At 41.5% G+C, this 16763-nt stretch overlaps 2 protein-coding genes across 2 annotated transcripts; one reads left to right on the forward strand and one right to left on the reverse strand.

Moving 5' to 3' along the window:
- The first annotated feature begins 9673 nt into the window (after nucleotides 1-9673).
- LOC109406985 (probable 4-coumarate--CoA ligase 1) lies at nucleotides 9674-12626 on the forward strand. Its single transcript, XM_062844481.1, is given in 3 exon segments — nucleotides 9674-10393; nucleotides 10455-12209; nucleotides 12307-12626. Coding segments are annotated over 2 exon segments (1779 nt in total). The 5' UTR covers nucleotides 9674-9704; the 3' UTR covers nucleotides 11545-12209; nucleotides 12307-12626.
- Nucleotides 12627-14313: 1687 nt separating this feature from the next.
- Nucleotides 14314-16480, reverse strand: LOC109406992 (probable 4-coumarate--CoA ligase 1). The gene is made up of 2 exons (XM_019680014.3): nucleotides 15592-16480; nucleotides 14314-15531 (listed from the first exon to the last, which is right to left on the reverse strand). Exons 1-2 carry the CDS (start codon nucleotides 16155-16157, stop codon nucleotides 14445-14447), a joined length of 1653 nt encoding a protein of 550 aa, XP_019535559.3. The 5' UTR covers nucleotides 16158-16480; the 3' UTR covers nucleotides 14314-14444.
- Between the last annotated feature and the right edge of the window lie 283 nt (nucleotides 16481-16763).

Genomic DNA, 16763 nt, shown 5'->3' on the forward strand with positions numbered 1-16763 from the left:
ACTGCTTGCGCTCTTGTGGAACTCCTGTTAAACAGACATGTTTATTAATGACATCTAATTGTTTCTTGGGTTGTCATCACTTTTGTAAAATCTCGTAGCATATATGCTGTCGGGCCCATATAGCCGAGGCGGTAAACGCACGGGTATTCAGCATGACCATGCTGAGGGTGACGGGTTCGATTCCCGGTCGGTCCAGGATCTTTTCGTAAAGAAATTTCCTTGACTTCCTTGGGCATAGAGTATCTTCGTGCCTGCCACACGATATACACATGCAAAATGGTGATTGGCAGAGGAAGCTCTCAGTTAATAACTGTGGAAGTGCTCATAGAATAGCTGAGAAGCAGGGTTTGTCCCAGTGAGGACGTTACGCCAAGAAGAGAGAGAGAGAGAGAGAGAGAGAGAGAGAGAGAGAGAGAGAGAGAGAGAGAGAGAGTTGCCAAATTAAAAAAAAAAATGAATATAAACTTACGGCAGTGTTGCTGGAAATTGGGTCGACCAAATTCTAAGATGAAAGCGGTAATATAACCCATTTTCTATTAGCTTCCAACTGATTCTTACAGAACTTAGCTAAAAAATGTAGAAAAAAAGTTATTAAGTAAAGTAACTCTGCATGTCATCGACCGAAAGTTTGGGGTCACCCCTCAATATGATGTATCAGCCAAAAGTTTGGGGTCACTATCGTAAAACATGGAAAAGTGATTTGTTGATATCTGCGTCATTTATAGTTAAATTTTAATTCTTTTTGACTCATTTCAAAGATAATTAACTAAATTTACGTTTGATGTCTTGTATATAAAAATGTTATGTAAAGTTATCACATTTCACCACACTGCAAAAAATGAGGCAACTTTACGTAAAGTTTTAGTATGTTAATTTCAACAAATATGTGTGGTTCAATGTCTATGCAGTAAGTATCATTCATTTTGTTTCAAATAAGCCAAGAAGAATTGAAATTGAATGAAAGATGACAAAGATATCAACAAATCACTTTACCATGTTTTACGATAGTGACCCCAAACTTTTGGCCGATACATCATTTGAGGGGTGACCCCAAACTTTTGGTCGATGACATGTAGAGATAATTTACTTAATAACTTTTTTTTCAAGTTCTGTAAAAAGCAGTTGAAGGCTAATAGAAAATGGGTTATATCACCGCTTTCATCTTAAAATTTGGTCGACCCAATTTCCAGCGACGCACAGTGGAGCACCTAGTACATCAAAACTGATCAAAATTATTTTGACGCATTTTCGCAACCCAAATGCAACCCAAATTAGTAATGAAACGTATTTCATAGTTTTCCTATTTTTTTGATTTCGTCATTAGGGTGACCAATTTTATGATTGTAAAAGTCAAGATTTTTCGAAACTAAAATTTTTCAAAAAATCACAACTTTTGAACCAGTTGACCGATTTTAAACTTCTTTTTTTAGCTTGAAAGCTGTTGAATTCTAGTTTTCAGCAAAAATACGTTCAGAGGGCCAAATAGTGTTTTAAGGCAAATAATATCATATAATAATATAATTATCACGATTTTTTCAAAATGTTGCAACTTTTGAAATCGGAAACATCCGGAAGGTTTTCTTTCTGCATTTGAAAGAGGAACAATAGTTTTATCATACACTAAAAGCAGATTTTCCGGAAACAGCCGGAAAATCAACTTATTTCATTTTGAATGTACGGTAAAGGATTCCATAAAATATTTTTTTCAATATTTTCATATATTATATGTAAATTCAACGCCAATTTGTTTGAGTTTCAAATTAACAGAATAACAACATTAACCTTCTTTAACAAACTGCATCATTGAATTGATTGACTATCAATTTCATTTACTTTGTACGGTCAAAACTAGCACGCGCTGTGAGTCATATAAAAGAAAACGGCTAAACTTCAGCTTCACTTAACCTCTTCTGATAAGCGTAAACAAAACATTTGGACACTGGTTATCTATCAAACGATTACACGATAACTACACTTAGCAAAAACACAACGGAAAACCCAATTACTTCATTTTGCTTTTTTCCACTTATGATCAGGTTTTGATGTGATTTACTCCAATGTGCGACGCTGCCGTAAGTTCGTATTTATTTTTTAGAAAATTTGGCCACTTTGGGTTAAGTTTACATACAAATTTTATTGAAAAAGTTTCTTTTAAATCATGTTCAAAGTTTCTTTGACTTATTATCTTTTGAATGAGACCTAGGGTTTTGAAATCGGACGCAAATTGGCGAAGATATTGGCCCATATAGCCGAGGCGGTAAACGCACGGGTATTCAGCATGACCATGCTGAGGGTGACGGGTTCGATTCCCGGTCGGTCCAGGATCTTTTCGTAAAGAAATTTCCTTGACTTCCTTGGGCATAGAGTATCTTCGTGCCTGCCACACGATATACACATGCAAAATGGTCATTGGCAGAGGAAGCTCTCAGTTAATAACTGTGGAAGTGCTCATAGAACACTAAGCTGAGAAGCAGGCTTTGTCCCAGTGAGGACGTTACGCCAAGAAGAGAGAGAGAGATGGGCCTAAAAAAATGTAATATTTTTGAGGGGGTGACCCCAAACTTTTGATCGGGAGTGTATGCTGTCGCGGCAACTCAATACACTAGAACCTCTTTTTATGCATGTTATTTTTATGCACTTTTAATTTATGGAGCTTTTTTATGCCCTGCATAAAAAGAGGGAACGCTACTCAGAACCAATATTGTGGATTAGAATGTTTAAAAATTACGAGAACTAATGCAACGGCGGCCAGGGGGTGTTTATAGGAGAGATCGAAGGAAAGTTACAGGGGCGTTTCAGGGGGTCCCAAGGGGTTTCAGCGAGGTACCAGGAGATCTCAGGGGGTGTTTTCGGGGTTCTGAGGAGGTTTTAGAAAGCATTGCAGACAGCTTCAGAGGATTTTCGACGGATTTTGTAGGCGTTACAGGTACGTTTTCGGGGGTTTCCGAACGTATCGTGTGCGTTGGGGGTCCTAAGGGGGTTTCGAAGGTTTTTCAGGAAGGTTCAGAACATTTTCGGCGGGATTTAGGCATTGCTCTATTTCCTTAATCCTACAAGCTATTAATTAAAAGCGTGAAAATGGCCAAACAAACCGTTGTGCAGCAGAGAAATTCAGAAACGAATTGTGGCAGGACATTGAGCCTACTTTGCACTCCGCAGAAATCTACGAACGAACAAAGTTCACCGTCAGCTGATGTTTGGAATTTTCTGTTGTTTTTTTTTTTCAGTCGGAGCAGTTGAATGGAAAGGGTTAATATAAAAACAATGAGTTGAAAAAATGATATTAAAGCCAGACAGAAAAAGATTAGTAGCACCTTTTCATTCCGCTTTCAAGCACTCACGAATGCGTTTCTCTCCGGAGATAACATTATCGAATATCATATCGCGGTTTCAGTTGATCTTTGAACGTGATGTTGTTTTCTGTTCGAATGTCCCTGGGCTTTGGATCAATATTGTCTAGGGAAGAGTGTCTTCTGAGGGCCCTCTTGTTTCACTTGTTGCTAGTGTTGTTAAACCATATTTCTTTATTACTTTATTGATATTTTTTCTGATATAACAACATTAGATTAATGGGTGCGACAGGAGTGACCATCAAAGCTACTTATGTCCCAGAATAATTCGATCCAATAGCCAACGGCTTCCTCAATGGCCGACTGGGTGCGTGCTTTGGGTGGCGGATTTAAGCAAAGGAAGGGGAATCATACTTCGATTGACTTCATCGGATAAAGTGCCATCCGATAAGCGTTCTTGTATGAATCACCTTCCATCGTCTCGCAGTCAAAATTGAATTTAATTTAGCGAATAAATGTTAAAAAACTTAAATACTAAATCAATTGTATTACAGATTTGTCCTCATTTCAACTCTAGACATTATTTTTATTACTGTATTAGTTTCAATATTTAGTTATAAAGTTTGAGAAAGATTATAGCTACATGACTGCGAGACGACGTGGACCACATTGAGGAAATAATTAGTCGATATAGGGTAGTTGGACCATTAGGGAGGGGCCTCTATTTTGGGCATTTTTCTGCTGTTGCTCGGCCGGTTGGACTGGTTGACTGTATTTCTTTTGCGCGATGAGATACTTGCATTATCTACCCGAGCACGAGAATTTGGGTCAGTTGGTTCGATGTTGATTGGGTTGTGCCAGCGGAATGCCTGAGATGGTTGCCACTGCCCAGATAGTTCGGCTTCCTAATCAAATGTTGAAATTTTTAAAGGCCCAGCTATGCTGCAAATACAAAATATTTTATTTTCTTGCAAATTAAATATAATTAAAACTACATTAAATTATGATTGATATTCGTGACGATTTTTTTTCCTGTTTGATCACATACACACTAACACTAAAACAGTTACTGCTATTATTCATAAACATAAACACTAAACACATAATAATTACTAATCCATTTTTCCTTCTTTGTCTTTCTTTGTTTTTCTCTGTAAAATTTTGCATGGTTCGCATCCTTGCGGAACATGAACCACCGACGAACCGACGTGACAGTGGTGATTCAAAACTGTCCCCCCCAAATTTAACGGTCAACCAGCGAAGCGAGCGAACGCTTCTGTCAAATCAGCGCAGACGCGAACCTCTTCCTATATGAATACACGGGGGTTTGGAGTCGAGCTATCAAAACAACGCGAACCATTATAGAGGAGGCGGTAGTGTTCGGCTACTTTTCATCATGGCGTCGGGAACAACAAATTTGAATTTATTTGTTCTAGCTGTCACGTCGGTTCGTCGGTGCATGAACGGTGCATGAGCACAAGCTTTTTCAGATTAACATATGGAAGATCTTCGAAAGACAACCAGAAGCTAACAAACACAGTCTATGGGGAAGTATCATCGACATATGTAAGTAAACAAATGTAAAATACTCTCCTTGGAACCTGAATTCTAAGCGTGCAAAGGTAAATAACTAACATAACATAATTTATCAGGAAACTAAGTGGATGGAAAATTATTTTTTGCAGTGTAAATGAAAGTTTAACTAAAGTTACGCGTACGAATGAATAACTAGTTTTCAAGTAGTTTTCTTCTTTTCAAAAGCTCTAATTCGCTTTTTTTTTGCAAATTTGTGGAGCTGTTGCAGCCGAATAGCATTGATATTGTCAAGTCCGTACTAACTCCCGGCCCGAGTTGCAACACTTAATTGTGCTTATAGCACCGACGAACCGACGTGACAGCTAGAACAAATAAATTCAAATTTGTTGTCCCCGACGCCATGATGAAAAGTAGCCGAACACTACCGCCTCCTCTATAATGGTTCGCGTTGTTTTGATAGCTCGACTCCAAACCCCCGTGTATTCATATAGGAAGAGGTTCGCGTCTGCGCTGATTTGACAGAAGCGTTCGCTCGCTTCGCTGGTTGACCGTTAAATTTGGGGGGGACAGTTTTGAATCACCACTGTCACGTCGGTTCGTCGGTGCTTATAGTTCCAAAGCTAACGCGTGATCAATAACTTAAGATGCTTTGTTGACGTCAATGCGTCTCGACACGACACCTACTTCTTTGACTAAGCTGAACAACATTACTTATGTATGACAAGGAAAATATTTCTGCGTTTTTAAATGTTGGTATTATATGAAAAGTGAGGGAGTATGACGTGTTTTCTACAAGAAAAACTAGTAGGACTGACAGAACAATTCGAAGATTTAGCCGCATATTGGCTGGATCTAGGAGCAATTTTTGTTAGGTGCAAATGTTTTATTAGTTATGAAGCTAATACGTTATCAATAAGACCAATTAGTCTGGACATCTTAAATAATAATCTGCAATAAATGACGTAAAAACATTATGACCAGCAATTATTGACATAATGAACATAACTACTTGATATAACACTTCAATAGAGTAGAGGCCATGGGGCAAAACAGTAACGCTACTTAAGTTTGGGAATCTAAGGATACTAACTGACAAATTGACAAGGACCTAACATACAGCATGGACCTTACTACAGAAACCAATCTCTTACTTTCTACCGTATTTGCATTATTGTGTCTCAAGTCTAGTCCAATACCATTCCCCAACCTATATCATTACCCTTCCGATGGTGTTCATGTGGTCCGCACGGACTATTACGGCCATTACCCCTCCTTGATCTTCGGCATTGGATTGACTTGCGCTCTTATTGCCCCACCAACTGCTGCAAAATGAAAATGAAAATGAAAATGATGTTGTTTTCTGTTCGAATGTGTACTAAGATTTTAAATTTATGCGTCGTAGTTATATGGATTTTGTCATTTTACGGCTCATTGTTCTATATCTTTTTTTACATGACTTTAAATTACCTTTTCTATGTTAAAACGTGATTGTCAAATTTTACTCAATATAGACGGGCTTAGTGGTCTAGTGGCTACCGCTTCTGATTCGTAACCAAAAGATTCTAGATTCAATTCTTGGCCCGTCCCGTTCCTCCTATTTTTGTATCGTCCCATGTCCTTTCTCCCTCCTTTCTACATATACAACTCATGTATGTATACAGGGTGTAAAGTTCGTGAGTGCAAACTTTTTAAGGGGTGATAGAGGACCATGGATGGTGAAAAAAAATGTTCTACGCATATGGTCAAATCTCAACCGTTACGTAGTTATTGAACTTCCCATGTTTTGTACTATTATTGCCTTAACTGGCTATAACTTGAAAACGGTCAAACTTATGGCAGTTTTTTTACCCTTATTCGAATGAAGATTAAATTTTCTATCAAATGACATCTTGAATCGATTGATTTAAATAACTTTGTTTTTAGAGCAAAACAGCTCAAAAGTAGTGTGTTTAAATTTGTTTTTGTCAATCTTTAAAAAATACGTAATAAATTAAAATTTTCTCTTAGAAAAAGTTGTGGCCCCTGTTCCACTCTACAATTCGTTCTTGGACACCAAACTTCTACCTCTTATCGTTTTCTTGCAATTTTGATTTAGAAATCGCATTTCAGATCATAAATTTGCAACTGTACAAGTAAGCACTGTTTTGCGCACTGACACCACTGTGCCGCTGGAGGTAAATCAAAATTGTAAGAAAACGATAGAGATAGAAGTTTGGTGTCAAAGAACGAATTGTAAAGTGGAACAGAGGCCACAATTTCGCCTAAGAGAGAATTTCAATTTATTACGCATTTTTTAAAGATAATTGTCAAAAACAAATTACAACACACTGCTTTTGAGCTATTTTGCTCTAGAAACTTAGTTATTTAACTAAACCAATCGATTCAAAGATGTCATTTGATAGAAAATTCAAAGTTCTTTCGAATAAGGGTAAAAAATTGCGATAAGTTTGACCATTTTCAAGTTATAGCCAGTTAAGGCAATAATAATACAAAACAGGGAAATTTCAATAACTACGTAAAGGTTGAGATTTGAGCATATGCGTAGAAATTTTTTTTTTCACCTTTCATGGTCCTCCATCACTCCTTAAAAAGTTTGCACTCACAAACCTAACACTCAATATTCATGTGTTCGTTCATAGCCATCGCTAGAACCAGAAAAAGGTTGAAAAAATGCCGTTACTCCTTACGCATGCGTCTACGAGTTATGCAAACAAGCGAACTGTGCCGCATCATGTTCAGAATAAGAAACACACCTTACGCCTGGCTTCACTTCAGGAATTTATCAGTAAAACATTTGCATTACAATGCTCTGATATCAGTGTGTAAATATTATGATTTTTACATTCCTCTTCGATGCCGAGGGTTAGTTAAATTGACTTCTAAGAAAGTAGAAATATGTGTTTATTTCTACAAGAGTTACCATAACACACTGACTGGATTGTTAAATCAAACGAAATTTCACGTGGAATTTGACTTAGCAAATTTGTTTGAAACTATTAGAATTCACACAATTTCAATGTTTGCGGCTCCGTGGTCGTGGGGCTAGGGCCACCAAGCTCTTAGTTGCATCGTGCTGAGGAGCGCGGGTTCGATTCCCGCCGCAGCTGTCAGGAAAAGTTTTCGGCTGTGCCACTGGGCGTTGCATGCTAGTCCGTTGTCTAGTGTCGTGCTTCCTTCAAAGAGCGAAAAGCTCACTGGAAGCATTGAACGTGTCCGTGTCCGTGTGTCTTTAATTCAAGAAACGTTATTTGTGAACGCTTTTCTGTCCGTGCGCTTGAATATATAACACAGTATTAAAAATCCGTTTAAATTTATGCTACATCTAATGCACATAAAGGGAATGCCAAGATAAGTATAAAATTCCGCTATCATTAAAATTTACATGACTAATTTTGGTTAGAGCTGTAAATTTTAGTCGTCGTGTAAATTTCCTGTACTGCGCGTTTGGCTTGGTGAATTGTTGTCAACTAGAGAAAAAAATCAACCAGCAAATAAAACCGAGGTGGAAGATCCACAACTACTGAGCACTTGGGCACGACATTAGAATAACTAGCCACAGAAGTTCAATGTCGCGACTGTTCGTGTGACTAACATCTAGTTTGCCACGCCCTTACAGCGTCAGTAGCGGTACTAGAAGTGTCAAATAAATTTTGTTTACCAAAACAAAAGGTCCACTACAAGATGGACACATAAAAATAGTCAATTATTGCAATTAAAGTTATTAACATAATTGAATGAGAAAAGTGACTACAGCGCCATTGGAGTTCTAGTGTATTTCTATTGGCACGACCAACTAATCCATTTTCAGTAAGAAATCCTTCACAGTAACAAATCCTTCGCCAGTCATTTAAAACAATTGCATTTATTTATTTGTTTCAAATACATTGCATATCGAATTCACTACACTGTCCGTCTCTTTCTGGAGGAAACAAATGCAAATGATGCTACCAAGATGATCGCGTTGGTCCATACTTCGACTTCCGTAGCTAGATTCGTAATTCCGTAATCACGAATAAACATCTTCTTTTGCTAAATATCACTAAATACTGAGTAAACCTTGATGAACAATCTAGATTTTCATGTTCTACTCCACACGAATACAAAACACAAACTTGCCAATATGGCTGACTGCTGCTGCGGCTCTCGCGCCAGAGTCAACAGTGATTGCATGCAATTCATGTAAATTTCAGACAGAGTTAGCTGAATTTTGATAGCACTTAAGCGATATGAGGTTCATAATTCAAATAACTGCGGGATTTTCAGTGATTTTTTCGGAGAAATACATGTGCGTGACAACTCGCATATTTTTGCGTTCGATTTTCGATTACGCGATGCAAGTTTCTATGACTTTTATGATTCCGGTCTGCTTAATATTAAGATTTTTTTTCTGTGAAACTAATAATAAAAAAATAAACCTCTCCTGAAACGAAGGTAACGCTCAACGTAATTTTTGGGGGTTTCCTAGAAAATCGAACGGCTGCACTACACAAAATAAACTACTGTCTTCTACAGCATCAAGCTGTGGACTACATAACGTTTACCGTTAGCAGGCAAGATTGCTGTTTTTTTATATTTACTCGTGCATGCCAAAGTACTGTAATCAACCTCAATCTACAAACTTGTTTGTTTGTAGTTGTAAATGGAAATATGGTCTATCCATAAATTCCGTTTGTAACTTTGCATCCCACTCTCATCGTAAGTGCACATGAAGTAATGATAGTTTATCCCAGGTTTCTTAGGTACTTTCTCTTTTTCCTACTGCACAGCGTTCATGATTTATGGTTGGTTTCTTTCAACGAGAGAAGAACAAATCTATTGTAGTAGGTACTCGCCGCACATTTCCAGTCGCTCTGACGATGTCAGTAAACTGTCTGTGGCATGTTATTACAACATTTCTTACTAGAACAGATAACCAGTAAACAGCATCGTCATGTGCACTATCGCCTTAGTCAATCACATCACAACAGCTCTAAGCTAAAGCAGAACGCACTGATTCGGCAGTCGCTCGTGATGCATTCTACGCGAAACGTCTTCACCTTCTACGATTCGACGGCGAAGGTTTGGAGTGGTCTACCGCGTAGACCAATTTTCAACCCCAACCAGAGTCTGGGTGATCTGATTCTGCAAATTCTGGAACGCAATGCCGGGAAAGTGATGCAGATCAGTGCCGATAGCGGTGTAGAGCTTACCGGCGGTGAACTTCGTCTCCGAACGATCCGAATCGCTCAGAACCTCGCTCGGATGGGGTTCGGCGATCATTCGGAAGAAATCTTCACGATGATCGCTCGCAATGGGGAACACACGGCACCGGTGTTGTTTGCTTGTTTCGCTCTCGGGATTCCGGTCAATACGTTGGACCCTTCTTGACAGCGAGACGATTTGAGTCACATGTTCCGGATGGTTCGGCCAAAAGTGATCTTCTGTGAGACGGAGTGCTTGGACGAAACGATCGCTGCATGCGAAATATCTACAATATCTCCGCTGATCATCCTCATGGGAAGTGCAGCTGATGGGTTTGATCAAGTTGATTGTCTTATGATACCAACCGGTCAAGAGGCATACTTCATGTAAGTAGTTATTGTTATTACATCCAACCCAGTAACACTCATGGAAGTCTTTTCATTACAGTCCAACCGCGATCGCGGACCCCGCCAAACACCTAGCCATACTTATATGCTCCTCCGGCACAACCGGTCGCCCCAAAGCCGTCTGCCTTTCCCATTCGATCTGCATCGCTCACGTAGCGAACTTCTTCGAATGCCATCCCAGCGATCGAGCTTTCGCCTTCAGTTCCCTGTATTGGCTTTCCGGCTTGATCATCCTTCTGTGCGGAACGATATTGGGAGCCACTCGAATCATCACCCGTCAGACATATCGACCGGAACTGGCGTTGGAGATAATCAAGAACTTCAAAGTGTCGGCCCTCTGTATAACGCCTTCTCAAGCGTACGGCATAATACACAGCGGTCTAGCAAAACCGTCGAACTTCTCTAGTATCCGTTACGTGTTCTGCGGTGGAAGTGCCGTTCTTACATCGCTGAAACGATCGTTTGAAAAGTTGATCCCCGAAAGATCCATGGAAGTTGCCTACGGATTCTCCGAAATAGCTTACTCGGTATCGTTGAGTAAGCGAGATCTGTATCGGGACGGATCCGTTGGATTCCCTCGAGCGGGAACCGAGTTCAAAATCATCGATGACGATGGGAATGCTCTGGATAACGGCCAAGAAGGAGAGATCGTTGTTAGAGCGGAGTTTGCGTTTCTAGGTTATTACGGGAATGATCAAGCCCGCGAGGATATGATGGACGGTGACGGTTGGCTTCATTCGGGGGATATTGGACGGTTCGACGAGGATGGCTATCTGTATGTAGTGGACCGCAAGAAAGAGATGTTCAAGTATAACAATTTCCCCATTTCACCGACGGAAATTGAGAGCGTGATTCAGCAAATCGAAGGAGTGGCGGCAGTGTGCGTTGTCGGGATTCCAGGAGAGCCGAATGACTTGGCAACTGCGCTGGTGGTTAGGAAATCCGGTTGGGCAGAGATGGTTGATGCGACGGAAATTGCAAGAAAGGTTAACCAACAGCTACCGGATTACAAGCACCTCAGGGGAGGGGTGTTCTTTGCCAAAGAGCTTCCGTTAACGCCATCGGGAAAAGTGCTACGTCGAAAGGTGCGGGACCTAATTTTGAGTATGAAGAATATTAAATGTGATTAGTTTATTGAAAAAAGTATACGAATACACGAAACTAAAATTGTTAATATTTGCGTTCCGTAATAGTTGAATGACTCCTAACGTCCCTATGATTGTTTCACCGACAGACGGGAATCATCGTGACGTTAATTCCTAGACGAAACTTGTCGGGCTGGGTTCCCCTACCAGCACGTACTTTGTTTTTGACACATCCACCACTAGACTGACCTTTGCTGCTTCGCGGGTGTACAGCTCTGCCATCGTTCCAAATGTTCTGGCGATAATGTCCAAGTGTTCGCAAAGCACACAAATTTACCGAATGTCATGGAAATCGCTCTCTGGCTGTTGAGCCGACGCATCACACCTTTCAGAGCGATGTTAAAGAGTAGGCTAGGCATGAGAGTGCGTCGCCTTGTCGCGCAGTCTCCGACGACTTCGATTGTTGCTGGACTGGACAGAATGTGTAGAAAAGCGGGCATCGAGCGGCTACCTTCTACCAGACCCCCTCAACTTCCAATAATTTCTGGAAACACAAATGCAGCGCCATCAGTAAGCTTACGGAATAATATAGATTTAAATAGTGGCAAACTGTGGGATAGAGGTTTAAGTATGCCTTGCTTTTGGTGGTTGCTAATTCAACAGATTTGTTTTCAGTTGTCAAGTGTTTGTACTTTGTGAGGAAATGAAAGGTTGGTAACTTTACATAATTGAATATTATTAATTTAGTATTGAAAGCTATTATCAATTATTTCATGAATATGCTCAAAATTCTATCTACGAAAACAGTGAGGCCACGGTATTAAAATGCGGGCGCAGAGTTGCTGTACTTGCTGGGATCAACCAGGGAACAATGCGGCGGACAATTTGGAGAATCATGACACACATGCGGGAGCAACCTGGGAGCGGCGCCAGAGCATTTGTGCATTTCATATTGCCACCCGTAAGCATATGACGGACGAGTCATCTACGGCAATAGAGAAACCCAGAACTGTGCAAGAACTGCGAAGTTGAATACTAAAATACCAATAATGTTTTTATAAAATGTGAAATCGAAATTTGAAAATAAATGTTGGCAAACACTTTGTATAATGTTTTGCTATTCGTAATGTTCCAAGCTTGGGTGAGGCAGACTGACCATTTCCCATATACCATCGATTCCCAAAATTTGCTCTTATGATCCCCCAATATGTTGTCATTTCGCATATACCAGTAAAGCTCGTACTCCAGTACGCCCCTCACGAGAATAGGAATATATAGTTTACAATGAGGTACCTATGTGATGATAGTTTCAAGTGGTATTTGACATCTTTATTGTTCTTTTCTGCGTGAGCTAACCAAACAAAAGCACATAATTCAAAAATCTATACTCTAAAATCCAACCAAAGTCATTAATAATTGAATTGAAGGAATTAGCCGCTACTTGAATCCATTGGAAGCCTTTCCATCGATCGTGATCCTGGAACTTCTTCAATAACCGTGCATCATCTGGCTGCGACTGATTGGAACCATTGCCTGCAGCCATACAATGCACGAACTGGCGTTTAATAAATGCTCTAACCTTTTTCAAATGAAAAATCTGCCTTGCCACAATCGTATTCAGTCATTTGAATCTCCCTCAGAATCCTCATCGACTGGTTCAAAACAAATCAATTGTCATTTGCTTCGAGAAAAATCTTAGTATGCTTTGTTACATATTGCTTTGTAGTTCTATATTGTTCCCCTACGTGGCAGCACAATCACAAAAGAGACTTGCTTCGTATGATTTATATGGGGACCCCACTCACATGGCCATCTTGTTAATCGGATATCTTTGCTTCTACCAAAGCTGTGGAACCACCAATGAACTGGGAACAGAATTTATAGGGTTGGGCAAGATGCGATAACGTGGGATCGGGTGGCAGCAGAACCGCTAGCGCAGAGGCTTCGTGTCACAAGCCGACATGTACCGGGGCAATCACGGAAATCTTCTCACGAGTGAACGTCAGGTGGTCGAGAGCTGGCGGAAGCATTACGATGAGCACCTCAATGTCGACATTGCAAGCACCGAAGTTGGTGTGGTAACAGAGCTAGGAGTACGTGCGCAGAATGAAAGATTTCCAGCCCCTGGCTTCCAAGAGATTGAGGAGGAGGTCAGCCAGTTGAAAAGCAACAAAGCCGCTGGAGCAGATCAACTACCAAGCGAGCTTCTAAAATACGGTGGATAAGCACTGGTGAGAGCACTACATTACCAAGATTTGGGAGGAGGAAGTATTACCGGGGGAATGGATGGAAGGTATCGTGTGTCCCATCTACAAAAGGGCGACAAGTTGGATTGCGGGAACTATCGCGCGATCACACTACTGAGCGCTGCCTACAACCTACTCTCTCAAATTTTATGCCGCCGTCTATCACCGGTTGCAAGACAGTTTGTGGGGCACTATCAGGCTGGATTCATGGGTGAACGCGCTACAACGGACCAGATGTTCGCCATCCGCCAGGCGTTGCAGAAATGCCGCGAATACGTGCCCACTCAACACTTGTTCATCGATTTCAAATCGGCGTTTGATACAATCGATCGAGATCAGCTATGATCGAGTGATGTGCGTATTTCGAGTGTCAGGGACACTCTCGAGTCTCTTCGAATCTCGCAGAGGGCTACGGCAAGGTGATGGTCTTTCGTGCTTGCTGTTCAACATCGCCTTCTATCTACAGCAGAGGTCATTCAGGCCTTAGTCTGACCGGTAAAGTAAGGTGGGTAAGGTATAGCCACAACCTACGGGACTGACAAATTTCGAAATTTTTTTATGAACAAAAGTCTACCAGGTCTACGATAACCAAAAATGAGTCCACGTAGATGTATGGTATGTAGTTGAAGAACAAACATAATAAAAATAAACAGATGATAAAGTTAGGTTTTGATAGGTTTATTATACCCAAGTATGAAATTACAACTCGTTAGTTTTCAATTGTATCACAATGTCCCTCACGGCTCGTCTAACAACTTTGCCCGAAGGAGTTAAAGGAAGTTCATCGGCGAAATACACCCCTCCCTTCAAATGTTTGAACCACGCGAGCGATTCCTCCACCTTTTGCATAATCTCCGTGGCTTCGGGAATCTGAGCGGCTGGATCTTTCCGAACAACCAAAGCCGTTGCCAAATCGAACGTTTCCGTCGGCACACCAGCAACGCAACAGGCCGCCACTCCGGGAACGGTCAAAATCACACTTTCGATTTCACTCGGCGACACCTGATATCCGCTGCACTTGAGGATGTCCTTCTTCCGATCCACTATGTACAGATAGCCGTCCTCATCGAACCGTCCAACGTCTCCAGAATGCATCCACCCATCGCTGTCTAGAATTTCCCTAGTGGCGTCGTCGTTTCCGAAGTACCCTTTGAAGGCGTACTCTGCCCGGACTAGAATCTCTCCTTCCTGGCCCACGTCCAGCGGTTGACCATCGTCATCGACGATCTTGAACTCCGTCCCAGCTGCCGGGAATCCAACGGAACCCTCCCGATAGAACTGTTTCCTGGTGAACGTTACACCCAGAGCAATCTCCGAGAATCCGTACACAATCTCCAGGAATCTTCCGGGGACCAGCTTCTCGAATGATTCTTTCAGCGTGATGGGGATTGCACTGCCACCGGTCATTGGTAAGCGTACGGTACGCAGCACGTTGGAGTTGGATTTTGGATTGTTGACAACGGCAAGCGCTTGTGCCGACGGTAGAATGGGAACCGAGATGCGGAACCGCTCGATGATATCCAGGGTGAGATCGGCGTCGAAGGGTTCGCGGGTGATTACTCGGGTAGCGCCCCAAACCGTGCTGGTTAGCAGAACGAACATCCCAGACAGCCAGTAGAGTGTGCTGAAGGCCAGCGTTCGATCGGACGGATGACACTCGAAGAAGTTGGCCACGTGGGCGATGCAGATCGAGTGCGACAGGCAGACGGCTTTGGAGCGACCGGTCGTTCCGGAAGAGCAGAGGAGCACTGCCACGTGATTGGACGGGTCGGTGATGTGAACGGGGCTGAGAAATGTAAGAGATATTGAACTCCTGATTTAGCATTTTTGTTCAAACAAGACTTACATAAACATTTCTTCGGTGCCAGTTGGTTCTAACAGAGTCTCCAAATGATCGTACTCCTTCACACGTTCACTCATTAAAATTATCTTAGGAGAAATGTCCGCCACTTGACAAGCTCCGATCAAATTGTCCAGAACATCATTGTCACAGAAGATCACCTTCGGCTTCACCGTTCCCAGCATATGACTCAAATCATCTTGCGTAAATGTTGGATCCAACGTGCTCACTGGAATCCCTAGTGCGAAGCATGCAAACGCAACCGGAGCTGCGTTTTCTCCGTTTCGAACCAGCATCGTAAAGATGTCGTTCGTTTCTGACTTGCTTCCACCATAGCCCATTTTGATAAGATTTTGAGCGATCCTTATCGTTTTCAAACGCATTTCGTCACCCGTAACCTCCACTCCGCTATCCGCACTGATTTGAACCACTTTGGCGCCATTTCTCTCCAGAACCTGCAGAATCAGCTCACCTAGACTCTGGTTGGGGTTGAAGATCGATTTCCGCGGAAGACCTCTCCAGACCTTCGTCGACGGATCGTAGAAGGTAAACTTATCTTTCAAGTGGAACATTCTGCCCGCTAGTGATTCCTATCGATGACAGTTGTGCCCCGTTATGTGTGAACGCTCAAATCCGACTAAACTAGAAACAGGTATTCATCAGTGGCCTTACATCTAACTGGAGCCGGTAGCGATCACCATAAAGGAGTTGCTACAGCAGCGTCGATCGTGATAACATTCATCACGCCAAACGCCATACGATCAGGTGGTGTGGCAGTATCGGACAAACGTATAGTACCATGTGATCCACTATGTTTGCAACACCAGAAAACTCCATGCTCACTAGACTCACTTCGATCGTTTCTAAGAACAGAGTGCGATGCTTTCGGACGGTACTGTGCGGGCTCGCACGTGAGGAAGTTGATATGTGTATCTTGTTTATCTTTTTTTTATTTTCAAAGCCAATTGCTGTCCAGACGCTCAAGTTCGTTCATCCGTTTTACATCGATGTCCCAGTTAATGGGCTTTAGGTTTATTATCTCTTCAAAAAAAAAAAAAAAACTGAAAACAATTTGTGCAATATGTAATTCTCTCATTATGTCATAAAATCATTATTTGCTTTTTCAACAATTAATAAGCATTCTAATTTTAGTTACCCAAACAATCAGTTGCACTTGC

Source organism: Aedes albopictus, chromosome 1 (genome assembly GCF_035046485.1).
Source record: "Aedes albopictus strain Foshan chromosome 1, AalbF5, whole genome shotgun sequence".
NCBI lineage: Eukaryota > Metazoa > Arthropoda > Insecta > Diptera > Culicidae > Aedes > Aedes albopictus.